General features: G+C 58.6%; 1 protein-coding gene and 1 long non-coding RNA gene across 3 annotated transcripts; one reads left to right on the top strand and one right to left on the bottom strand.

The window, feature by feature from the left end:
* Positions 1-3,821: 3,821 nt before the first annotated feature.
* Positions 3,822-11,472, bottom strand: LOC103674931 (cartilage oligomeric matrix protein). The gene is made up of 19 exons (XM_040628994.1): positions 11,355-11,472; positions 11,022-11,107; positions 10,577-10,628; positions 9,947-10,116; positions 9,119-9,256; positions 8,769-8,843; positions 8,516-8,674; positions 8,304-8,408; positions 8,109-8,216; positions 7,743-7,902; positions 7,056-7,174; positions 6,803-6,855; positions 6,518-6,699; positions 6,199-6,377; positions 6,039-6,087; positions 5,483-5,679; positions 4,685-4,857; positions 4,099-4,238; positions 3,822-4,012 (listed from the first exon to the last, which is right to left on the bottom strand). Exons 1-19 carry the CDS (start codon positions 11,431-11,433, stop codon positions 3,966-3,968), a joined length of 2,271 nt encoding a protein of 756 aa, XP_040484928.1. The 5' UTR covers positions 11,434-11,472; the 3' UTR covers positions 3,822-3,965.
* On the top strand, positions 11,458-23,513 carry LOC103674932. 2 transcript variants are annotated; one of them, XR_571747.2, is made up of 4 exons: positions 11,458-11,563; positions 17,713-19,500; positions 21,636-21,795; positions 22,067-23,513. It is a non-coding gene; the product is annotated as an uncharacterized LOC103674932 (long non-coding RNA). The 2 variants fall into 2 exon arrangements; XR_571746.2 differs by having other exon boundaries at positions 11,459-11,563; positions 21,636-23,513.
* Positions 23,514-27,237: the final 3,724 nt, after the last annotated feature.

Here is a 27,237-nt window from a genome sequence, read left to right as displayed (position 1 = left end):
CTGAGGCAGGGGCTGGGAGCAAAGAGTGAGACTTTTTTTTTTTTTTTTTAAAGACAAACTACATGTACATAGAAGAGTTTGATTACCATTAGACTTGTGTGTAGAACTTTTTAAAAAATGGCCTTAATAAAATTACAAGTAACCTTCCTGGATGCAATTTTCAAACAAGGCATTGGGGATCCCCATGAGGGAGCCCCGTCAGCCCATACTTCCCATCTGCTCGGCGCCCGGTTCTCAGTGCAGATGGGCAGGAGAGGGAAGACGTCCACCCCTGCGGCCTGTGTCCAGCATCCCCTTGGCTGGGGGCACAGGTGACATTGTATTTGCGTGGCCACTTTGGCCCAGGAGGGGCATAGGTGCAGTTTTCCCAGGGAGGGGGTCCCAGCCAGGAGCCAGTGGCCAGGCGTCCCTGTGTCCTCAAAGGGTTCACACCCCTGCCTGGGCCTGGGCAGGCTTCCTGAGGTCTGCAACAGGGGGTTTTGCTTATTTCTTAAATATTGCTTCTCTACTAAGTATTCTTGAATTGCCAAGATTTCCTGAAACAGGACAGCCTAAGGAAACCAGCCCTTTGACTTGTGATGTGAAAATACTGTGATTTCAGGCGAGCTGCGCCATGAGGGGTGGGCCGGGACCCCCGAATATTGTACATAGACCCGCCGCCCGTGTCCTTGCTTGCTCGCTCGCTCGCTCGGGACAGGCCTGGATGCTCAGCCCACGTGAAGTCAGAGGCCAAGCCAGTCTGTCCCCCTGCCACTTCCCCCGAGTGCTCCCGATTTCAGTCCCCTCAGCTGTGCGAGCTTCTGCCCTGGGAACAAGCCGAACGGTGTGTTCCCACCTGCTTCAGTCCCCCAAGCCCCCAGGACAGTGAGTTGTTTACCCCCAGGGAGGCTTGTGGGCCAAAGTAGAGCCCAGGATCAGCCCTTCTCTGTGTCCTCCAGAGACGAGGGCTTATGCCACTGCCCATCAGAGTCACCCCCCACAGTGTCTGGGGCTGACGGGGAGGAGAAGGGGTCTTGTCAGGATCGTAGTCCCTGTCACAGGTACCCATGCCAACCTCCATCCCCACTGAGTCCTTACCAGGGGGAAGATAGGCAGCGCTCTTTAGGACTCCCTGCAGCCCCCTCCTTGTTCTCCTCACACACCCTGCTTCCTCCGGACACTCTTCTGGGCAGGAAGTGTTGAGGGGACTGCCAGCCCCTTGGGGCAGCGGACCCTGAGCCCCTCAGTGGAAAAGCTCAGGAGGCAGGTTGACCCTTCAGCAAAATTTAGGGGCCCACAGCTGACAGCATCCAAAAACTGTCTATGCTCCCCTGTGGGGGACAAGACAGAGCAGAAGGGGCCCAAACCGGGTTGAGTCCAGTCCCCCCCGCCACTGCGGTCCACAGGACTCCCTGGGACCAGCCAGGCCAAAGGGAAGGGCAGCCCTATGTGTTTGTGGCCCTTTCCCCAGCCACACCTCCACGCAGACCTCCCTTCTGGCTTCTGAGCCACCCACCTGCACCAGGGGTGTGCCGTGAGGGCAGGGGCCCTGCCTTTGCAGCCTCTTTCTGGTCTTGTCTATTTGTGGGTTTGGGGGGCTGGGAAGAAGGGTTCTGATGTCTATGTGTTTGGCCTGATTTCTCTGGGTGCTGAGTTCCCCGGAGGATGCTTAGCTGGGTGGGCCCTGTTGTGAGGCCCATGTGTCATAGTGGGGCAGGCAAGGAAAGATGTCCAACATCAGGAGACCCCCACATGGAGGGTGAGAAGGCTCCATGTCCATCCAGATGTCCAAGGGTGGAGGTCCGGTTTGCGGGCTGTGTGCCAGGTGCTAGCTGCGGCCTGGTCAGGCAGGACGGGAGCAGGTGCCAGGGCTGTGGGAGCTGGGCCGCCTTCCCTGCCGATCCAACACCCTGATGATGAGCCCATGGGAATGTGCCCCCCTCCCCAGGCCTCCACATCTCAGCCAACCCTGAGCTGGTTCATAACCAAACATCCTTCCAGACTCCCACCCCCCAACTGGATTCTGGGCTTTTTGCATTTCCAAAGAAGGCATCCCCACTCCTAGGTACAGGCTGGGTGTGGTGAGGCCTGGTGGTGTTGGGGGGCCCTCCACCTCCCACCCGGTCCTGACAGAGCAGCAGCAGCACCCATCACCCTCCCTGGCTTCTGATGGAGCCGTAGTTAAGAGGCCACAGAGGCTCTCAGTGTAGGGGTAGGGTGTGGGGGCTGCAAGGTCAAGGGTAGTACCCAGTGCCCCTGGTCTTGGCCCATCACTCCACCACTCCTGCTCCAAGTGGCGCTCCAAGTAAGGGAGCTTTAGGCACCTGAGCCCGTCCCACTTGGCTTGCAGAGCTTCGGAGGGGACTGTGTGCTTCCCCCACTGCTGGAGGCCTGCCTGGGTGTTGAGTGGGCAGCTGGGTCTGTTGGTGCCCCACCTCCTGGGAGTCTCACAGTGTGTGACTGGGGGTTCCTGGGACATTCCCCCATCAGGCCCTGCCCAGCCGGGGTTGACTCTCTCTCTGTCCTTGGTTTCTCTTGACCTTTGGCCTCTAGGGTTCCTGGTTGGGTGGGGTCAGGCACCTCTCATCACCCTCCGTGTGCCACAGGCAGCTGGCCACAGACACATTCTCTCTGAAGTGACCACTCCCCAGGAGGGAGGTGGGGTGACCTGCACCCCCAGGCCTGGGCACTGGAGTACTCTCAGAGGTATGGAGGCTGGGGTGGGGGGTAATGGGAAAAAAACCCTTGTGACCCAGGCCTCAGTTTCCCTCCTGTCACTGGCTCAGACCCATGGGTCTTGGGGCCTCAAGCTCCTCCCTGGCAGGGTGGGAGGTAGGGGCTGGATGTGAGAGTGATGCTGGCTCCAGGCAGTTCGCTCCGCCTTCTGCCCTCTTGGCCAGCCCTCCACAACCTGTCGCAGGATGCCGGGGACACATGGTTCCTGCAGGGGAGTGGTGTTGCCCTGTCTCGCAGGGTTCTGGAGCTTAGGGGCAGTCCATGCCCAACCCAGCCTAGCCCATCACTTCTGACCTCTTGCCCACTCGGGACAGGTGGACACAGCCGTGGCCTTTGCCACCAGACCCTGAGAGGAGGGCTTTGGCAGCCAAGGTCCACTGGCCCCGCTGTGCCCCACTGTAGGAAACTGCCCCCCAGGGGGCCGGGCGGGCCCACTGATATATGCAAACCGCCGGTCCGAGCCCTGCTCCGCCTGTGTTCCTCTGTCCCCAGGCTGGCTCTGCCTCCCCCAGCATGTACACTCTGCTGTGGATGTCCCGTGGGCCGTGGGTTGGGTGCCCGCGGTGGGTGGGGGCGGGCGGCTCAGGGCGCACTCGGCCAGCCCCTGCCCATCCTCTGTGGCGTGGACGCTTTTGTCTTTGTACCTTTGCACCCTTTGTAATGAAACGTAATAAAAATCCAATGTTTTCGTCTCTGCCTCCTCCCCTTTTTTCCTGCTCCTCCCCCCCACACTGGGGCTGGAACATGGGCCTAGTAGGGTATGACAGGTGGGAGCCACACACAGGCGCCAGCCCCTCATCCCCACCCCTAGCCAGCTAGCAGCTAGTTGGGCCTAATGTCTGGAAGGGGAAGGACCCGCCCCCCCAGGATCCTGGGGCAGGCACTCGATGGTGGGGATCAAGGCCCATGACCTCAAATGGGTAGGAGGCAGCAGCAGGCCTGGGGCCTCCCACATTGGGGTTGGACACTGCTAGTCGTGTTGTTGGGCCCTAACCAGTCAGGAAGGGAGTCCGCATCGGCGGGCCTGGGTTTGGGGTCCCTGTCCCGGTGTTGCCTCAGAGGCCCCACCCCACCATCTGCCCGCAGCAGAGACAGCAGCCAGCCACTCCACCACACACACTTTATTCTGTCCTCTCTGAGCCCCTCTTGGACGGCCACCCCTTGGAGCCAGGTGTTGAGTTCCCTGCTTGTCGCAGTGAGGGCAGCCATGATGGTGGCCATCTTCCAGCAGTGGGTCCCTACCCCCATCCCTAGGCCTGCAGCAGCCTCTGAGTCTCGTAGTCCTCTGGGATGGTGTCTGGGGAGAAACGGCAAGCAAGCGAGAGGGGAGTGAGCTTGGGCAGGATGAACTCCCCACCCTCCCTGGCAGGACGTTCCCCTCACCATTGCATCGGTAGCGCAGATTAGCCCAGATGATGTTCTCTTGGGAGAAGCAAAAGACCCCCAGGCGGCCACCCCGCATGGTTGTGTCCAGGACCACGTTGCTGTCAGCCACCAGCTCAGGGCCCTCGTAGAACCGCACTCTGTGAGGAGGATGGGATGGTGAGGCCGGGCCCTGGGCTAGGCCCTTCCCTCAGAGTCCTTGGCGTCTGCTCTGGAAGATGGGTCCCCTCCTATCTGGGAGTGGGGGCCATGTGTCCCCCCCCTCGCCTGGGCCACACTCAGGGCAGGTAGGGCTTTGGAGCTGAGCCTCAGTTTCCCTGTGTGAGAGGATGGACACAGCAGGTGCTAAAGCAGAGTGCCTGGTGGGGACTGAGAAACACGGAGTGAGTGGGACCCCACCAATCTGAGGACCTGCTGCTGTGTCCTGGGTCTCAGGAGGGGTGTCATGTCCCAGAGCCAGACACAGTTATCTGACTGCCCATATCATTCCCATTTTACAGATAAGGGGACTGAGGCCCCCTGAACCTCCAGGAGCCCGGACAGAGCAAGGGACTCCTGGTCCATCGGCCAGGGGCGGGGTCCCCACCTGATGTAGCCCACTTGGGGCCGGTGCTGCAGGAACCAGCGGTAGGATGTCTTGTCCTTCCAACCCACGTTGCGGGGGTCCTTCCACAGCAGCCGCACCTGCGATGCTGTGTCCCCTGTGTGCCAGAGCGCGTTCCGCATCTGCTCCCCAGGGCCTGTGGAGGACTTCACGGCCTGCCAAGCCCAGGGACAAGGGAACAGAGTCAGAGACCGTACAGGCTACCGGAGCGCCCCAGAACCCTGCCTGCTGGGACAGGTCTTGGCAGTGGTGGGGGACCTGAGGGTGCCTGGATGGGACAGGAGACCTGCAAGGGAGCTTTCTTGAGGGTCACATGGAGATTTGCAGGTGGGATATGGGGGGCAGGGATGGTCTGGGATCTCGCGAGAGGATTTGGGAATCCCTGGACAGGTTTGGGGTCTGACAGGATTTGGAGGGGTGACTTTAGTGACCTATAGAAAGTCTTGGGTGCCTATGGGATAAACGGGGCGAGAGGATTTGGGGAATTTACTGCAGGGTTTCAGTGACATACTGGGGTCTAGAGGTTCTGCAGGAGGATTTGGAATCTGAGGGAAAGTTTGGGGCTCCATGAGAAGGTTTTGGGGCCTAAAGGAAGATGGGGGGCCCTGAGGGAGTATGTGAGGGCCTGTGGGAATCCAGGGAAGGGCTGGGAGGGCGCTAAGGTCCATAGAGTGATGGGGAGAGGGGAGAGGGGGCTGTCAAGACTTTGGGAGTCTGCAGAAGCATTTGGGGCCTCCTAGAGAGCACAGGGACCTAGAGGTCAGGGAGGGCCACAGACACCTTGAGCTGAATGCCGGGTTCGGCTACTGCGCGGAAGGGATTGGCCTGCCAGTATGTCTGCTCCATCTGCTTCCACATAACCACATAAAAGCTGGAGCTGTCCTGGTAGCCAAAGATGAAGCCCGCATAGTCATCATCTGTGACCGTGTTCACGTGGAACGTGCCTTCGAAGTCCACGCCATTGAAAGCCGTATAGCCTGGGGTAAGGGAGGGGAGCAGTGGGGCTCCAGGACGTTAGCCCTACCCCCACCGGAGCCCTGCCCCCCCGCCCCCACCCTTCTGGGTTCTAACTTGCCTCCTAGGCCCAGATCTCCACCCACAGACCCGCCCCATCCCCACCCACCGAGGCCAGCCATGACCACGCCCCTGAGCCTGCCAACCGCCTAGGGCCACGCTCCTTCAGAGTCCAGAACTGTCCCGCCCCTGAGCCCAGTCCCAACCTGGCTCTGCCTTTCCTGAGTTCAGACCTGCCCCTGGCCCCGCCCCGCCCCAGCCCTCCTCTGGCCCCGCCCCCTACTCCGCACTCAGCACCGTCTTGCCGCTCTCCCTGTCTCACCCACAGCCAGGCCAGGGTCGCTGTTCATCGTCTGCACGATCTCCATACCCTGAAGGGGTCAAAGGAAGAAGGGCCTCAGGCCGGCCGCGTGGGCTCTTGGTTCCCCCGCCCCCAGCTTAGGACCCGCTCCCACCACCTTCCTCCAGGGCCGGGTCCCAACCTGGTTGAGCACCACCCAGTTGGGATCTATCTGCGCGTCGCCCTCGGGGTCCAGTACGACAGTCTGGAAGGCCCGGAAGTCGGTGAGGGTGACCTCGGCGTTCTCCGGACACACATCGATCTTGTCCACTACCTTGTCCGCGTCGAAGTCGCCCTGGCACGCGTCGCCCACTCCATCACCTGAGAGACCACGTTGGTGGGGTCAGCGCCAGCCCCGCCCAAGTCCCAGTCACGCGCACACCTGCTATCCGTCCCGCCCACACTTGCCAAGGTCTCCACACCAGCCGCAATCCCACTACAGGCCCCGCCCCCTGCCTTACGGTCTAAGTCTTCCTGGTTTGGGTTGGGCACCAGGCGACAGTTGTCCCGACTGTCGGGGACCCCGTCGTTGTCGTCATCCTCGTCGCAGGCGTCACCCTGGCCATCGTGGTCTGAGTCCTGCTGGGCACTATTTGGTACTGTAGGGCAGTTGTCCCGTGAGTCCTGGTGCCCATCCCCATCCCTAGAATTGGTGGGTGGGACACAGAGACAGTGAGATTTCCCAGAGTGCTGGGTAGGGCCCGCCCACCCTCCATCCCCACTCCCACCCCAGATGGCTTCCTTACTTGTCTTGGTCGCTGTCGCAAGCGTCTCCCACAAAGTCGTGGTCTACATCCCTCTGGGGAGGAAGGATGCAGGAGTCGGAAATCAGGGCAGGGAAATTCAGAATCCTCCCACCCACCGCCAGTTCCAGAGCCAAGGTCATCCTGACCCCACGGAACACCCCCTCTCCCATGCTTAGACTAGGTTTCAGTCTCCTTAACTAGTCTGGAGCTCATCTCAGGGATCTGACCCAGCTGGGGTGTGGCCCACGCTCACCTGGTCTGGGTTGCTTTTCTGGGGACAGTTGTCACAGGCATCCCCTACACCATCACCATCGCTGTCCTTCTGATCTGAGTTGGGCACCCTTGGGCAGTTGTCCAACGAATTTCGGATCCCTGTGAGAAGCAGGGGACAGCACAGGATCCCAAGATGGGGGCGGGGCCAGGCTGACCAGCAAGGCAACTGCAAACCTGGGGCTAGCCTGGGACAGAGTCCTAGTGGCTCCCAGGAGCTACAAAGTTAAATCAAGTGCTCCTGCACGGGCCCAAGCCTCAGAGACTTAATGATTGGGCGGCGGGTGAGGGGACTGACTCTCACAGGGGAAGCTCAGGGGGACCCTCCGCGGGCACTCTGAATGCACCACCCTGAGTGTCTGCCCCAGGTGTAAAATTGGCACCTCCCTGGCCCTAAACCCCAAGCTCACGGCTCTGTTCTCCTAGTTACTCCCTGCAGCATCTGACACAGGGCCCACCTTCCCCTTCTCCAAATGTTCCTGCCTTTTGCCCTCTGCGTGGTATCCTAGCTTGCATTTTTCCGCCCACCAGAACACAGTCCATGGTCCCTGGAGTCCAGGGCGAGCTCACCCACTGCGGCTTTCTTAACTAGCCTAGCTCCGCCCTCAGGCAAGCCCCGCCCCTCGGTGCCAGCCCTTCCCTGTCCCCTCCCCCCTGCTGCGGCGCTCACGGTCGCCGTCGATGTCGTCGTCGCAGGCATCGCCTTTGCCGTCCTGATCTGTGTCCTTTTGGTCGTCGTTCTTCTGGTTCCGGCAGTTGTCGCAAGCATCACCCCACTTGTCACCGTCCGCATTGCGCTGGTCTGGGTTCCGCACCAGCTTACAGTTATCCTGGGAGACAGGGCCGGTTAATGGGCGGGAAGAGGGCTGGAAGGGCAGATGTCACTCCCCAGACCGGCCCATCTCCGAGGCCCCGCCTCCTCCGCAGAGACGCCCTCATTCCTCCTGTACCCCCGAGTCCACATCCTCTGAGGCCACTTCCCTCACCCAAGCCACACCCCCACCCCGCTTTGCCTAGAATCCGACGTTGGCTCCACCTGCTCGTTGAGGACCCCGTCCCCATCGGCATCCGGATCGCAGGCGTCTCCGATGCCGTCGCGATCCACGTCCTCTTGCCCTGAATTGGGCACCGTCACACAGTTGTCCTAGGGGCAGACACATTGGGCATGAGGGGCGTGGTCGGGAAGCTCCGCCCATCACCGTCCAGTTCGCGCCCTTCAGACCCCGCCCACCTTACGGCACTGGCGTTCGGAGCAGCGAAGCTTCTCGTCGGGGAAGCCGTCCAAATCCGTGTCTCGGCCGCAGAGGAGCCCGTTGCCTGCCCAGCCAACGGCGCACTGCGGGTGGGGTAGTGAGTAGGTGCCCCGGCGTGATCGCCACCCATCCCACCCCACCTCACCCCTTCATACCCACGCCACGCCCTTCCCTGCTCGCCAGCACTCACCACGCACGATCGCGAGCCATCGCGTTCCAGAATGCAGTCGGCCTTCTCGTGGCACGGGCTGGGCGTGCCGTCGGGGCAGGAGCGCTGTGGGCGCCGCTTGCAGCCAGATGTCTGGTCGCCTACGAAGCCGGGCTGGCAAGGGCCGCACTGGAAGGAGCCCTGGGCCCGGGCCGCGGGCAGTGAGCTTGGGCTGCCTGCCACTTCGCACCCACCCCCGGTGTCTCGATCCTTCCCCACGCCTCCCGGGCCTTACCCGGGTATTGACGCACACGGAGTTGGGAACGCAGTTATGCTGCCCTGTCTCACACTCGTTAATGTCCGTGCAAACCTGGATGGCAGGGAGCACAGAGGTCACCGCCCACACGCACAAACCCTCAGACCTCCCACCCGGTTCACGTCTCTGCATCCTACCTCTCCCCTCCGTTCCTACCCCAACTTCAACCATCCTGATGAGGACCCTTTCCCTCTCCATCCCGCAGGCTCCGGTCCCCCACCCCTTCCCTGAAGCGAGGCAGGAAAATGGCCGCAAGGCTGGAGGACCAGTCTATTGGACAAAATGAGCCCCCCATTCCCTCCTGGCTCCCACTCCTCCATGGCCCTCACCTGCTTGTTGGCCTTGGCGAAGGCCAGCCCCACGCCCTCGTGAGCGGGGCCGCTGTACCCCGGCGGGCAAGCCTCGCAGCGGAAGCCCGGGCTGGTGTTGATGCAGCGGACGCGGGGGAAGCAGGGATGGGCGTTGCACTGGGGGAGGAAGGGCCAAGGAGGGTCAGAGGATGCAGGAGGTGGGCCCTCTCGAGAGTGGCACCTCACGATTTTGGGGGTTTGAACTTAGAAAATTCAGGGGCCGTCCTCCAGCACTTGGGACGGGGTGCCTTGTGGGGCAGACGTCATCGTCCCAGGGGTCAGACGCGACTTTGCCTTGATGGGGCCAGGGGAGCGACCTGGCGGCGAGAGGGGAGTGCCTGGAGGGGGCTGTTCCGGGAGCCGCTGAGCTCGGTGTTCAAGGGTGGGGGACGGAATTGCGAGGGCGAGCGTCCCCAGCAGAGGGGGGAAGTGGTCGTCGGGGCGTGCGTGCCCGGCGATGGAAGCGTCGTCCGGGCGGGGGCCCCGCGGTGGTGGAACGGGTGGAACGGCCGTTGGGGCTTGTGAGCCCCGGAGGTGAGGGAGGTCGTTGGGGCGGACCAGTCTCGGCGGTAGGAGAGTGGTCGGGGCGGGCGTCACTGGCTAGGGAGGGGGTTGGCTGGACCGGCGTCACTGGTGGTGAGGAAAGTGGTCGGGGTGAGGGCCCCCCGCCGGCAAGGTGGTCTGGACGTGCCCCCGCAGAGGTGAAGAGGTCCTCCGGGTGAGTACCCTCAGCGGGGGAGGAGATTGTTGGGGAGGTGGGAAGTTGTGGGGGCAGGCGTTAGGGGGGGCGGTGGGGGGCGAGCGCACCTCGTTGACGTCGGTGCAGTGCGAGCCATTGCCAGTGAAGCCCGCGGGGCAGGGTCCACAGCGCGCGCCGCTCGCCGTCTGAGTGCAGACCACGCCTGGGTAGCAGAAGCCGGGAGCGCACTGGGATAGGGGCCGCACGCTCAGACCCGAGGTGCGCACTGGCTGCATCCCTGCGGGGAGTGAAGGGGGGCGGGTCAGGGCCACGCCCGGGGGCAGAGTCTATCGGGACCACGCCCCTTCCTCTCTCCCAGCTCCCCCGGGGGCGTGGCGAGATCCCGGGCTTTCTGCGACCCCGCCCCGGACCACGCTCCGGGCCCGCCAGGTTTTCTCAGTCTCTGTGTCTCCGCGCCCGTCCGTTTTCTGCTTCTCCCTCAGCGTCTCTGCATCTCCCTGCATCTCTCGCATGGCCTCTGATTCTTTTCGTGTGTCCACCATCTCCCTTCCCATAGTCTCTGTCTCCCCTCCTTGTTCGTCTCTCTCCATCCCTCATGCAAACTCTCCATCTCTGCCAGCCTCCGTCTCTTCCTGTCTTTTTCCTCCCTGCCTTTCCTTCGCTGTCTCTGTCTTTGTCTCCCCGTCTCTTTTCCATCTCCCGCCTGCCGCGTCTCTGCCGCCCCCAGCTGCGCTCACCGCACGCATCACACTCCATCACTGTGTTTTTCAGAAACGTGATCTCCTTGACCTGCGGGCAAGGGGGGATGGGGTGTAGTCAGCGGGGCGCCATCCCTCTCTTCCTCCCTTGGGTCTCCCTTCCCCATCCCCCAGACACCCTTCCCGCAGGCCCACTCATTCCCCTCGGATCCCCACCCCACCCCGTACTCCCTATCCTCCCAGCCCCTCCCCTCCTTCCCTAGGACTTCCTTTAACCCCTCATGGACCCCTGTCTTCTCCCGCGGAATCTTCTACCCTTGGGACTCCCCTCTCCCTCTCTTCTACAACTTCCTCCCCGGATCTTGGTACCCAGAACCCTCTCCCTCTCCACCGGGACCTGCTTCTCCCATTCTTCTAACCCCAATCCTCTTCCAGGCCTCTTTCCTCTCCTCCCCACTCCCTGTCTCCCCACCCTGGTCCGCACCTGCTGCCGCAACAGCTCCCGCACATCCTGCAACGCCGCGTTGGTCTCCTGAAGTTCCCGAAGCATCTGCGGGCCCAGATCTGCACCTGCGCCGACAGGAGGCGCTGATGGGGCGTCGGGGTTTGAAGACCCTCACCACAAGTACTCAGGGCGCCTCGGCTGGAACCCGGGACGCTCTCATTCCTTGAACGTCCGCCCTGCTGCCTGCTTTCTCCGTCCTGCACGTCCCGGTGAACAGTCCCCGAGCCCCTAGGAGCCGCGCGACCCCAGGCCTCGTGGGTCCTCCGGTGTGGCTGGGGGTCGAGGCCACGCGTGGGGGAAGGAGCGGCTTACCTAGTGATATCTGACCCTGACCCGACGCGCCGAGGGCGGCCAGGGTGAGCAGGAGAACGCAGGCGGTGGCAGGAACCATGACGGCGACGGGGAGCTGGACTGCAGCTTGCTCTCTGCTGCCCACGAGGCCCGCGGGGCCTATTTATCCCGGCGGCGCAGCCGGCTCCGGGACGGCCCACCCGCAGCCCTGCCCAGCGTCCAGCCGCAAGGTAAACAGATGGCGCTGGTCTCTACGTTCAAGGCCCCGCCCGGTGTTGCTGAACCTGGACACAGCGGGGAAACTGAGTCACGGGGGAAACAGTGTAGAGGTCGGTGGGGCGGGTTGTCAGGTGGGACCACCCTCCAGACCTCTTTCACTTATTTATGGAGTGCCTGCTGTATGCCAAGGTTAGGACATAGCGGAGTATGAGGCGATCCCCATGGTGGCTCCCTCAGCTCACACTTGGGGAAACAGAGTCAAGAGAGGCTAAAGGTTAGGGCCTCCACCCCCCCTTCACTCTTAAGTCAGGCTGACTGGTCCTCCGCTCCTTCCTCACTTGCTTCAAAATGGGGCAAATGCCGTCTCTCTGTGCTTCAGTTCCCCCCCCCCCCGTACAATGGAGGTAATAAGTATCATTGTTAATGATTATCATTATTACAGGAAAATGGGGGGATCAAACGAGAGCAGGACTCTCAGTTTCCCTGCCCAAGTCTAGAGAGTTCCAAGTGGCTCCCGGATCAGCTTTATGGTCTTCCCTCTCTGTGGTTCTCCGGCTGGTGAGTGGTGGGTGGGGGCAGCCTGGCCCGGAGCCGGCTCAGTTTCCCAATCTGTGTAATGGGCTGTGTGTGGGTCCATCCTCAGCAGGGGGGTGCACAAATTCAAGGGCTCCAGCTGGAGGAGGTCTGTGGGGGGTGGCCAAGGCTTCTGTTTGTGGAGACTTCGCCATACCTTCCGAGCTCCGCTCCAACTGCTGTGGGAACAGCCTGTAATAAAAATAAAAATTATTGCTAATCAGGAAAATCGTCCCTCCCAGCCAGCCTCCCTCCTGAGCTACAAAACACCTCAACTTTCTGGAGTTAACCCTGTCCACCACACCCTCCAAGTGCTGGAAGCCTCTATTGTATAGATCAGGAAATGGAGGCCCAGAAAGGGGAAGTGGCTAGCCTAAGGCCACTGCAAGGGGCAAGGGTGAATTCAGAGTAGGGTCATAGCCAGATCTGTTCTCCTGGGAGGTTGCAGTGAAGTCACCAAGGGCTTCCTGGAGGAGGTGGAAAGGAAGCCTCAAGGAAAGAAGGACTCAGATCAGTAGAGGGAAGCACCTATGGCTTGGAGGTGGGGAAGTTTCAGACACATTTATTTATTCCACAAACACACATTGAGCACCTACTATGTGTCATGTCCTAGGCTGGACTCTTAACACAGGATGAACAAGCCAGACTGGGCTCCTCCCTCTAGGGGAGCCCAGGTTGGTGGGGAGGCAGCTGCATAATCACCCTAAGGAGCCAGAGCTGTGATGGGAATACGCAGGCAGCAGTGGGAGCTCCAATGAGGTGCCTGAACTAGCCTGGGGCGGGGTGGGGTGGGGGAGAATCTGGGTAGGCTTTTCAGAGGAGGAGGGAACACTAAACTAGGACCAGGAAGGTGAGGAAGACATGGCCAGGCAAAAAGATGGTGGTAGGCACTCCTGATAGAGGAACAGAATATGCAAAGGCCCTGCGGCAGAAATGAGCCTGGTCTGTTAGAAGGAATGATCTCAGAGTGGAGAGATGTTGGGGCTCAGGAGATGCAGTACCAGTGGTGCGGAGCTCAAGCTGTCTTCTAGGGCAATAGGGAGCCACAGAGGGTGAGTAGGAGAGGGTGGGCCTGGTGGGGAGGCTGGGTCGGAGCAGTCAGCCCCAACCTGGGCATTTCTAGTGAAGCCTGTGCCCTGACAGTGCCCACCTTGCCTGCTGCCTGTGGCCGGGCCATGAGCTCACCTCCTGTTTTCCTTGGCGTCCAGCACACCTGGGGGCCACTCCCGGCTGGCACCGGAATTCTTGGGAAAACCACAACTCCGGCAGGGCCTGTGGGCTTGCGTGTGCCTCATGCAACTGAGACAAGGGCGTATGGAAGCCAGGCCTCTGCCACAGGCTGGGCACGAGGCTGGGACTTGGACGCACATGGCCTTGTTCATGGCCAGGCCATGGGGAGATGCAGGGAAGGGCATTCCAAGCAGGGGGAACAGCAAAGGCAGAGATCCTGAAGATGTCCCAGTTTGCAGACCAGACAACAGAGGCCCAAACAAGCAGTCTGGTTTCAGATCCTACCTCCTGGATCTCACCAACCCTGAAATCCTCCTTCCAGGCAGTGACTCCTTCTCTCAAGCACACTACAGCACTCTCACATTACAGAATAACTCACTCTAGGTGTCCTTACCAGTCTTCACGGATACTGTTCCCCATCACCCCAAATACCTTCTACCCTTCTTCAAGTCCAGGCTCTGATGCCTCCTCTTCCACGAAGCCCTCCATGCTCTTTCTGGGCCGGGCTCAGGGGCTGGTGGCTATATGACAGCCCTCTGGGACGCCTGATAGAATATTCCTGCCAGAGAAGGTTGGGATGGCCTGACTCTGGGAACTGGGATTGTCTTGTTTTGTTCTGTCTCTCGTAGCCTGGGAATCTGTTGGTGCAGAGAGAGGAGGCTGTTGAGCTATGAGGTTACCTACTAGGATTAGCTGATCACTTCATATTCCTTATCATTCATGTGACATCGTTACTATTAATAATAGTAATACCGGCCCCCACTGTACTTTAGGACAGACTTGGGGGCCACATGGTCTAGGTTCAAATGTTGGTTGGGTACAGCCTTGCTGTGTGTCTTCAGGCAAGTTGCATGACCTCTCTGTGCCTCAGTTTCCTCACTTGTAAAATGGGGGTGATCACTGTTGAGAGAAGTGAATGAGCTAACCTGTGTCTGATGTCTAATTAGCCTTGCTATACAATATGGACTTACACACTGTGTCGCACCTCAGATTGTCCTTATTCACATTTTCCTTAGGAGACGAGACAGCTCGAGGTCACACAGCAGGAATTAGAACTGGGGAAGGCGGGACCCCTAAGGCCTTCACACACCCCCCTCATTGCCCCAGAACCCAGACAAGAAATGCTGGCCCAGGCCCCTCATTAGCTGTGAAGATTCTGCTGCCCAGGACCTCCTGGCCTGAGCCTTTGGCTGGCGCCCCAGCCAGCTCCCCTTCCCATCACACCAGACCCAGTGGTTCCGGGACCCTGGCCAGGCTGGAGCAGAGGGGCTGGTGCCTGTGTGATGGGGCCCCCGGGCCCTTCCTGGCAGGGGTTTGCTGGGCCAGGAGACATGTGGGCGCCCCCAGCTTACCCAGCCGCCTCTCCTCGTGAATCCAAAGGGAAAGTATGTCGGGAAGGCAGCTGCCCTGCCCTGGGCGGGCCCGGCCACAGGCCCAGGGTCTGGGGAATTCATCAGGGCAGTGAGGGAGGCCACTTGGCCGTGGCTGCTTCCGTAGCTGAGAGCCTGACCCAGCCTGCCTCAGACAGCCTCACTGGACCCATCTCTCCAGAAGGACCAAGTAGTTGGGGGTATGGGAGTGGGTGCCAGGGTGCCACCCAGACACTGGAGTCGGGCACACCCACCCTGACTTACACTGTGAACTTCTGGTAGCCCTGCCTACACTCCCACTTTCCATCTGCCCCAACCCTGTCCCCCTCCCGTCCCAAGTTCCCAGGAAGGAGCTGATTAAAAAAAAGAGATAACAATAAATATAGTGGCTACAATTTTATTGAGCAAGTGCCAAGGGTTCAAAACCTTGCCATCCCACATGTGTGTGTTTCCCCTTTCTGCTCCCCCTCCCCCAGCCCCAGGAGGCAGGAACTCCTCATGGGGGGTGGTGGGGCAGCAGGGCACAGCGATGAAGGTCTTGTTTTTCCAGCATGGAGGCCCTGGGTCGTGTATCCCAGCTCTGCTGTGGGGCCTGAGGCAGGTTGCTTAACTTGTCTGTGCCTCGGTTTCTTCTTTTTTCTTTTCTTTTTCTTGGGGGGGGCAGGTGGTGGGGGCGGGTAGAGCCACCTTCAAAAGTTTATTATATTGTAAATTCTGAATCCTCAAGGTTAGTGAGTGTGCTGAAGGGTCACCGCAGGGGAGAAGGAGAAAGAACTTCACAGGGAACCCACTGGAATTGACCCATGTGGCATTCAGCGGGTACTGATTTTGGAGAAGGGAGTTAGAGTTTTCCAGAGATAACTGTGGCAGAGCAAATGAGCACCCTGCTGCTCTCTCCTTTCCTCTCACATAGAAGGAGAGTTTTGTAGGGTGAGAGTAAAACAAGCCTGTGTCTGTGTTACAGGGAGACAGCCTGTGGGGCTAACTACACAGGTTTTGTCCTCTCTCTTTCTCTCTCTGCTTAATGAAATGAAGCATAGAAATGGCTAAAGTTCAGTGCACCTTAACAGGAGCAGTAAAAAGCCAGGTGAAATGGGGACAACACGAGCCCCCACATCTTAGGGATGTCATGAGACCTGAATAAGTTAGTCCACGAGAAGCGTGCTGAGCACCTTTCCACGGTGGCCCTCATTAACGTCCCCACTCTACAGATGAGCAAACTGAGGCTCAGAGAGGCCGGTTTGTCCTGTTGCCTCAGTTTGGGCGCTGGATGCTCAGAAAGGAAGTCACACACTCCCCCCCCCCACAAAGGCCACAGGGAGAGGGTCCCCCCCCAGGCTTCTGCAGCTGTCGAGAGGATGGCTGGGTGGGCAGCAGAGAGCACAGGAACCAGGGCCCTGACCCGGATTCTTCATCCTTCCTCTTCCTCCCTCCTCCTGCCCCTCTCTGGCCCCCACCCCAGCTCATTAACAGGAGGCCCTTGTTCAGGCCAGGGATGGATGGGGCGGGAGGCCGAAGGCGGGGTGTGTTTACCCACCGGCTGCCTGGCAGGCAGAGGCCCAGACCAGGGCATGGGCCGGTGAGGGAGGGAGGGTACTGGGCAAGGGGGAGCCCCAGCCTCAATGTAGGAAGACTGGCACACAAGGGGTGCCAAAGAAATGATTATCGATCAGTGGGATGAAATTAGAAAATTTCATCCACCATACAGACCCCTTGCCACGTAGCCAACGGGGAGGAGGTGGTCTTGGCTTCTTAGCCCCAAGTTGGGTGGTCTCGAAGGTGGACAGATGCATGCAGTGGCATGGAGTGCTTGCCGCTTGGAAGGAGGAGCTGGCTGGACTGCAGGACACGGAGCCCAGGGGTCAGGGAGGCCACCGAGGGGGGATGTTGCTGCCAAGACCTGGACAGGTGAATGGGTTCTGGCTGACCCCAGGCAGAGGGCACAGCAAAGGCAAGAGCCCAGAGGTGAGAGGTGTCTGATGCCCTGGAGGGTCACTGAGGAGGCAGGTGTGTCTGGAGCAGAGAGGGAAGGGAGCAATGGAGGGGGGACGAGGGCCAGAACACAGAGAGGGGTGTGGGATGGGAGCCCTGTGCAGGGACACAGCCATGAGCCAGGTTTGGGCTCCGCGGATCAGTAGGTGGAGCTGGGTGGGTGGACAGATGGGAAGGATGATGAGTGGATGGGTGGGTGGATGTTTGTATTGTTGGGTGGATTGGGGATGGGTGGAGGGATGGAGGGATGGAGGGATAAATGATGGCTAGGTAAATAGATGGGATGGCTGGGTGGACGGATGGATGGACAGTCGGGTAGTTGGGCAGACAAATGGATGAGTGAGTGGATAGGTGGGTGGGTGGGTGAATAGGTGGATGGGTAGCTGGCTGGCTGGACCCCCCAGGAGCCTCGCTGGCTATGTGGCAACCCCATTCAGAGATCACTATAAGGAGTCATGAGAGAATGAACTTGAAGCACATAGTTGGTGTTTTTTGTCCATTCTCTGTCCCCTTTGCCCTACTTGAGACAAAGGGCGGTGAACAGTTAGGCCTCCCTGCAGCCTCACTGGCTGCCTCTCTGGGCCTCTTACCTTTCAGCTCCTCCCCATCTCAGGACCTTTGCACAGGCTGAGCCCTCTGCCTGGAGCACTCTTCCTCCTGCTCTTTACCTGGCTGACCCCTACTTCTCCTAACTTAAAGGCTCCTCCCTCAGGCCAGACCAGGCTTCCTGGCCTGTGTGTCGATATTCCTGCACCGCAGAGGGAGACTGAGGTGTTTAATAAAACCCTCCAGGAATGGCCAAACCACAGCAACCGTCAGGGTAGTCTGAGAGGGAGCTGTGGGACGATGACGAGTACATGGAGCCCTCTGGAAAAGGGGTGATGTCACTGTTGCTGTTGGTCCACATGGTGCTGAGGGGGGGTCACTGGAACACCCACCGCATGAGGCTTCCTGACTCTACTTCCCACCGGTGTGAATGACTTATTCTTTTCTAGAGTCATGAAGTTCCAAACAATCCAAGAGTCATGAGACCACAGAACAAGGAGACACAGAACTCAGGAATGACAAAGCCGTAGCTTCCTGGGGCCATGGGGTCATGGGACCACAGTATGCTAAAGCCACAGGACCGCGGGGTCCTAGAGCCACGGGACCACGGTGTTACAGAGCCTCGGACCTAGGGTGATGTGGCTGCCAGTCAGTGGGAGCACAGAGCTGCAGGGTGGAAGAAGCCACAGGGCCCCAGGGAGGCTGAGACACGGCCCGGGGGGCATCCCACATCTGAGGTGCCACAGGAGGGGAGTCTCCGAGGTGACCCCAACAGAACCGCCCTCTTGGCCACGCCCTCACCTGTCGGCTGTCCAGGGAGGCTGTCCAGGGAGGCTCCCGGAGGCTGCAGGAGCTACGAGGTGCTTCCCACCCCCATATCCCGAGCAGCCACAGAAGGACCACGCCATCGCCGACGCCTGGAGCCCGCCCGCCGCCAAACACTCAGTGAGCCCTTGTGCCAGGGCCAAGTGAGGCTGTCCAGGTGCCTGGAAACAGTGCCAGCCTCCGGCCAGGCGCGCCGGTACGCTGAGTGCTCAGCAGCAAGTGGAAAAAGAATCAACGAGTTCCTTCTACATCCATATCCTTTCAGAAGCCAATAGCAACACGGCTCGGACGGGAGGCTGTATCCTGGCTGCATCCCACTCCGGGGGGCAGTAAACTGGTAAGCTGTCCCCCCCCCAGCACCCGGCTCTGCCCACGCCAGTAGTCCTGGTCCAGACACATCTGTGTATTAATGAGCTCTCCTGAGACAGCAACTGTTCACCCAGCAGACCCCGCACCTGACACCCAGAACAACCAGTCTGTTTTGGAGAGGGGAAACTGAGGCCCAGAAGGGGAGACAGCTGGCCCAGGATCACAGAGGGCCAGAGCCACGATGTGAACCCAAACTTATCAGATGCTGAGTGTGAGCTCATCAGCACCCAGCAGGGTGGCCTCTCAGGGCCCCAACCGCCTTCCTCCTGGCAGTTTGCTTAACAGTGGCACAGCACGGAGGGTGGGAACAGGGCCCTGGCGATTTCTTCCCTTTGCTGAGCTCAGAACACCTTGCTCACAGGCCTGTGATGGGCAATGAAACATCATCCTAGTGAGTGCATGCTGGGACCTGGTGTTGCTAGCGTGGCGGGACCTTACCCCCCTCTCATCTTACAGATGGGAAAGCAAGGGGCCAGGGAGTGAGGTTTGGACCTTCCTGGGGCCCCCCAGCACCTTCGGTGAGGCTCTTCTCATTGTGATGGGGACGTGGGCAAGAACAAACACAGGTGACTCTCTGAAATGCCAAGTTATAGGGAGAGAAAGCCCATCTCTTGCTGCTGTACCCCAATGGTAGGGCTACCTTCAGGCACAGCTGGATCCAGATCCCCAAATGGAGCCTCCAGGATCTGTGTCTCTCTGTCAGCTGTCTTCTTCCAAAAAAAAAAAAAAAAAAAGCTTGTGGTAAAATACCCACGACATAAAATTTATCATTTCAACAATTATAAAGGGTGCAATTCAGTGGTTTTTAGTAAATTCATGATGCCCTGTAATAATCCCTTCTATCTCAGAACATGTTCCTCTCCTCCCAAAAGGAAACCTGGTCCCCATTAGCAGGCACTCCCCATCCCCTCCGCCAGCCCCTGGTAACCACTAATCTGTTTTCTGTCTCTCTGGATTTGCCTGTTCTAGACGTTTCGTATAAACAGAGTCATACAACATGTGTCCTTTCGCGTCTGGCTTCTCTCACGGAGAGTGTCCTCGAGGTTCGTCCACGTTACAGCTTGTATCAGAGCTTCGTTCCTTTTCATGCCTAACTAGCATTTTCTTGGATGCGCGGACCCCATTTCGGGTATCCATTATCCAGCGGACGGACGCCTGGGTTGTCCCCACCTTTTTGCAATCGTGCATAGTGAGTGCTGTGAAGGCGTCCGTGCCAAGTGTTGTTTGCAGACCTGTTTTCACTTCTCTGGAGTATGTAACTGGCGAGTGACATTCCTGAATCCTATGACTCGATGTCTGACCTTCTGAGGAAATGCCACCCTGTTTTCCACAGTGGCCACGCCACTTCCTGAGGGTGCCGGCTTCCCCACCTCTGGCCAGCCTAGTGGGTGTGAGGTCGTATCTCGTCGTGGCTCCAGGCTTACATTTCTCCAAGCCAAGTGCTAGAGGAAACCGAGCACCTTTCCCCCATAGGCCCAGCCGAGATTTCAGGGCTGGCTCTCATTGGTCCAGCTCAGGTCCCCTGCCAGGACCAATCACTGTGCTCTGGCCTGAGCCAGCCTCTGTAGGTGTGGGGGGAAGGGGGCGTCGCTGGTGGTGGTCGGGTCCCCCCTGGATGCCACTCTGAGTAGGCCAGTGGTAGAGACTGGATCCCTCACCCCTCACTCCTGCCTCCGTGCGCTTTCTGGATCTCAGGCTGTTACGCTCGACTTGCTTTATGGAGGTGATTCTGGCAGCGCGCCAAGTCCCCAGCCTCTCCCTCCGTCTCCAAACACTATGAGCGGCCCTTCTTGCCGCCCTCTGCCCTTGGGAAGGGTGGCAGTCCCAGCTCTGACCCAGGCTTCCCCGGAAGGGAGCCGCTGGGGGCGGCTGCAGGCCCGGCCAAAGCCCTTCTCCACTCTGGTGGCCTCTTGACCTCTCCTGGGTACCAGGCAACCTTGAACATCACAGGAAACAGGCTTTGCCCAGAACGGCTGCTACCGCCAGGCTGTTATTTCCAAAGGGCTGGCGGGTAGCAGAGGAGCCCACAGGAGGGGCCTCCTCACCCCATCACCAGTTGCGAGACAGCTCAAGTGATGTCCGGCTCCCTTGCTCCCAGCCCTGATTCAAGCCCCAAAGGGCTGAAACTGGGAAATGTTGAATTGAAGGGAACCTGTAAGGTCAGGGTGGTGACCACCGTGACCCAGAGCTGGGAGGGAGGGAGGCAGGGAACAAACAAGCCCAGAGAGGGTAAGACATTTGCTCTGGGCCACACAGTAAACGAGGGGCAGATCTGGTTCCAAGCCCTACCTTTTTTCCCCTCTTGTTTAAAAAATCGGCTTTTAGGGACACCTGGGTGGCTCAGTCAGTTGAGCATCTGTGTTTGGCTCAGGTCATGATCCCAGGGTCCCACGATCCAGTCCCTCATGGGACTCCCAGCTCAACGGGGGGCCTGCTTTTCCCTCTCCTCTCAGCTTGTGCTCTTTCTCTCTCTCCGTCTCTGTCTCTCTCTCAAATACATAAATAAATAATTTTAAAACAAATAAATAAAAAATTAAAAATCAGCTTTTATTGTCATAAAAAAACACATAACATAAAATTTGCCATCTTTTTTTTTTAAGATTTTATTTATTTATTTGACAGAGAGAGGCAGCGAGAGAAGGAACACAAGCAGGGAGAGCAGGAGAGGGAGAAGCAGGCTTCCCGCTGAGCAGGGAGCCCGATGTGGGGCTCGATCCCGGAACGCTGGGATCACGACCAGAGCCGAAGGCAGACGCTTAATGACTGAGCCACCCAGGCGCCCCTGAAATTTGCCATCTTAATCGTTGTTAAATGGCATCAAGTTCACGTTGTTGTGCAGCCGTCCCCAGAACTCTTTTCTTTTTAAGATTTTATATTTTTATTTGAGAGAGAGCACAAGCAGGGGGAGCAGCAGAGGGAGAGGGAGAAGCAGACTCCCCACTGAGCAGGGAGCCTGATGCAGGTCTCGATCTCAGGACCCTGGGACCACGACCTGAGCCAAAGGCAGACGCTTAACAGACTGAGCCACTCAGGTGCTTCTAGAATACCTGATTTTAAACAGCCAACTTGCCCCCCTGGCCTGGAAGATTTGGGACCACCGGGTGCTCCAAGCTGGGTCAGGAGAAGCTGTCACAGGAATAATGTTGGCTCTCAGCTGCTGTTTCTCTCCCCATCATAGAGATGGAAAAACCAAGGCCCAGGGATGTGACAGCCCTTGTCCAGCGAATCCTGCATCTCATCCCACCTGCCTCGGAGGCTGTGAGGGCAGAGCCAGCCTTGGCTTGTCTGACATTCAAGTCCCCAGCACCTGGCGGGGGGAAGGGGGTGCTTGGTGCCCGGTAGGTGCTTCAGGAGAACGTGAGCATGTGATTCTAGAGCCATGCCCCATTTTCCAGATGGGAAACTGAGTCACCCGGGTAGAGAGAGACTGGGATCCAGCTTTATGCCCTCTTGACCCCTGCCCCTGCTCTTGAACAGGGCCCCTGGGCAAGTCTCAGGCCTGTGGGCTGGCGGGGGTCCCGGGACCTGTTTTTCCACCCGGAGCTGGGGTTGGTGCTGGGAGGGGCCAGGTCTCGGGGCTGGTGATTATTTTTTTAACCTTTGTTGCAGCCAGAAACTCAAAGCTGAAGCCGTCCTGCCCCCCACACCCGGCCGGGTGGTGGCCAGCGGGGCCACACGGAGGCCTGACCCACTGGACGCCTGGCTGCTGGGGCTCCCCAGACCGCACGGTCACGGGGCTGCATCCAACTCCACATCTGGACTTTTCGATTTGGTCCCGGTTTCCAGCTGGAACAAAAGGACCTGGGGTGGGCCCTGCCTCTTGCACAAAAGTTGGGCGTCAAGGGCTTGGCCCATACCCCCTGCCTGCCTCTCCCCGGTGGACCCCATCCAGGCCCAGACACCAAAGGCCACTCTTCGCCTGCAAAGCCCGTGGTTCCATCTGGAGCCTGGCCATCCCAGCCCAGGCACATGGGTCCAACCAGACACCACAAGCACACGGCCAAGGTGGGGCCGTTGGTCCCTGACGTCATCTCTCCAAGTCTTCCTGTCTCAGGCAAGGACCCCACCATTCCCTCAGCGCTGGGCCCGAGACGTGGGGTGTCTGAGACTCCTCCCTGCCCCCTTCTGTCTGGTACATCAATAGCTCTTGTCCTCTCAGCTTCCAAAATATCCAAATCCAAGCACTTCTCCTCTCCTGCGGGCCATCCCTGGTCTCTGCCCTCCCGACTCCTGCCTGGACGCGGCCCCAGCCTCCTCCCCACAGCAGCCACAGGGGATGTCTCAAAATCATAAATCAGATCGTGTTCCCCTCCCGCTCACACGCCCTTCATGGCTCCCCATTTCTCTCAGAATAAAACCCACCTTCTCTCTGTGGCCTGCAGAGCCCGATGTGATCTGGCCTCAGCCCGTCCCTTTGGCGTGTCTGCTCCTTCGCTTACTCGGCTGCAGCCACACCAGCCTCCTCCCTGTCCCTCCAGCACCCAAGCCCTTTCCTGCCCCAGGGCCCCAAGAGTCACCCCTTCTGTTTGGAATGCTCATCCTTCATATCTACACGATACTCTCCTGTCCTCCTTCAAGTCTTAGCCTAAATGTTAGCCCCTCAGGAGGCCTCTCCCCACCTTGGAGCAGAAATACCTCCACCCAACGTTCTTCCCAAAGCTCTCCATCCTTTGAAGTTATCATCTTGGTGTGTTTGTGTCAACACAAGCTGCGTTTTATCCCCAGGGCGTGCCATTGCGCCTGGCCCATAGCAGGTGGGGTTGCGTCTTCTTGGGGACAAAGGAACGTACCAGTCCCAATGACAAAGTTGGAGAAATGTCTATGCCTCCTCCCCCAGCAACACGCCAGGATTTATGACCAAGAATTGCTCTCGGCACAAGCCCGGATGGTTGCAGCTGTGATGGGAGACACACAGGCAGCCACGGGGGGGACAGGAAGAGGGACCTCCAAGCTTCCACCGAAGGAGGGATAAGAAGAAGCCAGGTCATGGGGCGCCTGGGTGGCACAGCGGTTAAGCGTCTGCCTTCGGCTCAGGGCGTGATCCTGGCGATCTGGGATTGAGCCCCACATCAGGCTCCTCCGCTATGAGCCTGCTTCTTCCTCTCCCACTTCCCCTGCTTGTGTTCCCTCTCTCGCTGGCTGTCTCTCTCTCTGTCGAATAAATAAATAAAATCTTAAAAAAAAAAAAAAAAAGAAGAAGAAGCCAGGTCAGAGGCCGCAGAGGGTGCCTGGGGTGGTAGGCCCCCATGTGAGCAAGGGCCTGGAGGTGACAGAGAACAAGGCTGCGTTCTTAGAACTGGGTATGGTGGGGCCCGGCCCGCATGGGGTGCGGGGAGATGGGGTGACAGAGCCAGATGGGATGACATCACCTGGGGTGACAGTGTCTGGATTCCATCGCAGGGCAAGGGGGGGGCCATTGGAGGTGAGCGAGCAGAGGCACATCAGACCTGTACCCCATTGCCCAGAGCCGAGCCCTTGGAGGCTCCCTCCCCAGACCTCAGCACCCTGCGCGTTCAATGTGCTCACGCTCGCTGAGACCATCTCCAGGCAGCTGTATACGAATTCCTGCGGAGAACTGTCTCCGACCCTGAGGCCACCCGCCACCCCCGCCACCACAAGGCTCAGGGAGGTCCTTCAGTCCGCAGGACCCTCTCAGACCCAGATAAGGCCCTAACAGCTGCCTGGCCCTGCCCGGGTCCCTCCCCCTCCCTTCAAGACAGTGGGGTCCCCCCAAAGCCATGGGTCTGGCCACCACCCCCCAGCCCTCAGTGGCTGCTGAAGACCTCTCTCCTTATTCCCCTGGAATTTTCCTTACAGGCCTTGCCAACGCCTCCAGGAACATATTAAAGGAAAATGTTTCCAGTCCAAGCAGGGCTGTTTTATGGCTCTCGGGGCCAGGAGTCTGACCGCAGAGTGGAAAGGCCTCGTCACGCTGCTGCTCTCTCGGGGCACACACCCCCCCCCCCCCGCCCCCCTCTGCCCTCCTCGGAGGTCCGGGCTCTGCAGAGACTCTGTAGCTGAGCAGAGTCCCCGTCGCCCCTGTCCCCCAGACTGGGGAGAAATTCCCTAGAGGCTTGGGCTAAAGCCAGGGGCTGATGTATTTTCCATTGTCTATTCACTCAACAAACACCTGCTATTCTCCCACTGTGCACCAGTCCTGTCTGGCACTGGGGACACAGTGGGAACAAGAGGGACCCATCCTGCCAGAGCCCTCGATTGTCCTAAGTGCCATGGAGAGTTTCTCATGTCGACGTGGCTAAGCCCTAACGCCCAGTGGACCATTAAACACCAGCCCAGGCATGGCCGTGGGGCTATTTCGGAGATGTGATTAACATCACGCCATTTGACCCTGAGTAATGGGGGTGGGCCTCATGCAGTCAGCCGAAAGGCCTCGAGAGCAAAACCGAGGTTTCCTTCAGGGGGAACTAGTCCCAGCTTGTCCAAGGTAAAGCCAGACCTTGCTGGAGTCAGGACAGACTTGAGTCAGTAACGTACTATTGCAATAGGCCAAGGGCCCCGGGGTGGTGTGAACTCCAAATCAGTTTGGCCTTTTACAGGGAGAAGGGGGGAACGGGAGTAGGTGAGGGGGACTTTGGAGTCAGGGAGGTGAATAAGTACCAAAAAACTGGAAGGAGGGAGGGCTTGGTCCTTGCGAAACGCATCTGGGTCTGCTAACAGGTGCTTCGTGAAGTTCGGTTCCTACACGCTGGATGCTGGGAGACGGGGCCGAGCTTCAGGTGTTGCTGGAACAATCGACCAGTTCCTTCAGCAGCCTAGAGCTCTCTCAGGCGGGTCCTTTAAGAGGGGCTCGTGTCTTCCTAGGGATGCGGCCTTGAGCCTTTAGACACCATGTCAGTGTTTTGTTCACGTCTTCAGAGGGCAAGGTTCAGGCCTAGAGGAGAAGAGGGTTGAGTTTGGTTATGGAGGGTCTTGCTCAGCCTGTGGACTGTGACATCGGCTCCTGCCTGAGCCTCCAGGCTGCCCTCCTGCCCTACGAATTTCAGACTGGTCAGCCCCCACGGTTGCAGAAGCCCACGCCTGCAATCAGCCTCTTGATATATGCATATCCTGCGGTTCCATCTCTGGGAGAACCGGCTTGATATGCCAGGCAAGGTGGCCAAGCCCCCACTGAGTCATGGAGATGGCGAATAGAGTTAATGAATGTCTCTCTAGATGAGATGGGTGGCCAGCCACTGAAGGGACCTCTTAACTCACATCCAGAACCTGAGAAAGGAAGAAGAGAGGAGTAGGATGCGGAGACTGGGTGCCCCAGTAAAGAGCCACAATCCCTTTGCATGGTTCTCAGGCCTGAGCCAGACGGAAGAGGCGGTCAGGTGCCTTGACAGCCCTCAGTCCTTCCCCACAGTGACCTGCGGTCCTGAACTTGAGTCACCGTTCACCACAGAAGGGGGGGGGTGCCCAGACATTTCAAGGACCATCAGACACAGAGGCCGAGTTGACATTGAAAAGTCACTGTGGCCATCTGCCGACTGAGGCCTGGGGATCCAGGTAATGGACAGAGTCCCGGAGAAAGTTCGGCTCACCGTGGACTGGCTCATTGGGCTCCCCGTGTGTGATTAGAGCTGATAAGAGTTGGTGGACCTTCCTCGGACCATGGAGCTCCTGGCCTGGGGGATAAGAGTGGGGAGGCTGTCGGAGGCCTCTGAAACTGCCCCCCCCCCGCCAAAGCAGTCCAAGATAACCAATATTGCACCTGCAGCGAGGCCACCATCAAAGGCCTGAGGAATGGAGGCGTGGGTCCCTGTACATCTCCAGTTACTTCTCCAGTCAGCATCTGCAGACACGAGATGGGCCCCGGGGAATGACTGTGGACCCCCACAGGCCCGAGTGAGTAACTGCCCCGATCCTGCTGCTGGACCATAGTGGGGAGCCTTGCCAGAGCTTATCCCTGGTACATGCACGTGGCTCAGGGCCACTGGGTTGATGAATGCAATTTTCTATTCCAATGAGAAAGAAGGACGGAAAAAAAAGGAAAGAAAGAATGAGAAACAGTTTCCATTCCCATGAGATGGACAAGAATATACATTTATAGTTTTTGCCCCGGGACTAGGATTGCCCGATCAGATACAGATGACCTATTCTGTTTGGGGGCGGGAGGGGGGCAATGAAAAAATTCTGGAACTAGATACCAGTGGTATTTATACAACATTGTAAATGTACTAAATACCAACGGATGTGTATGCCCAAAAATAGTTAAAATGGCAAATTTTATGTTACGTGTACTTCACTGCAATGAAAAAAGAAACAAAAATATAGGACACCCAGCTGAATTTGAATTCAGATCAACAATGAATTTTTTTTTGAGGATAAGTATATCCCAAATGTGTCTGTTGCTCAATAGGACTAATCATTTGGGAAACACAAACCAAAACCACGGTGAGATATTCCCACATCCCCATCCAGTGCCTGCCATCAAGAGGCGCCTGGGGGGCTCAGTCAGTTAAGTGTCTGCCTTGGGATCGGGTCCTGGGATGGAGCCCTCGGTCGGGCTCCCTGCTCAGCAGGGAGTCTGCTTCTCCTTCTCCCTCTGCCCCTCCCCTCCACTTGTGCTCTCTTGCGCGCTCTCTCTCACTCAAATACAATAATAAAAATTGTAGAAAAAAAAAAAAAAGAACACCAAACACAAGTGCTGGCGAGGATGTGGAGAAACTGGACCCGTTGTGCACTGCTGGTGGGACTATGAAATGTACAATCGCTGTGGAAAACAGCATGGCCGTTCCTGAAAAAATTGAAACTAGATTAAATAATCCAGCCATTCC

Source organism: Ursus maritimus, unplaced genomic scaffold (assembly GCF_017311325.1).
Source record: "Ursus maritimus isolate PB19 unplaced genomic scaffold, ASM1731132v1 scaffold_14, whole genome shotgun sequence".
Lineage (NCBI taxonomy): Eukaryota > Metazoa > Chordata > Mammalia > Carnivora > Ursidae > Ursus > Ursus maritimus.
Note: the sequence above shows the minus strand (reverse complement) of the source record. Positions and strands in the feature narration are given on the sequence as shown.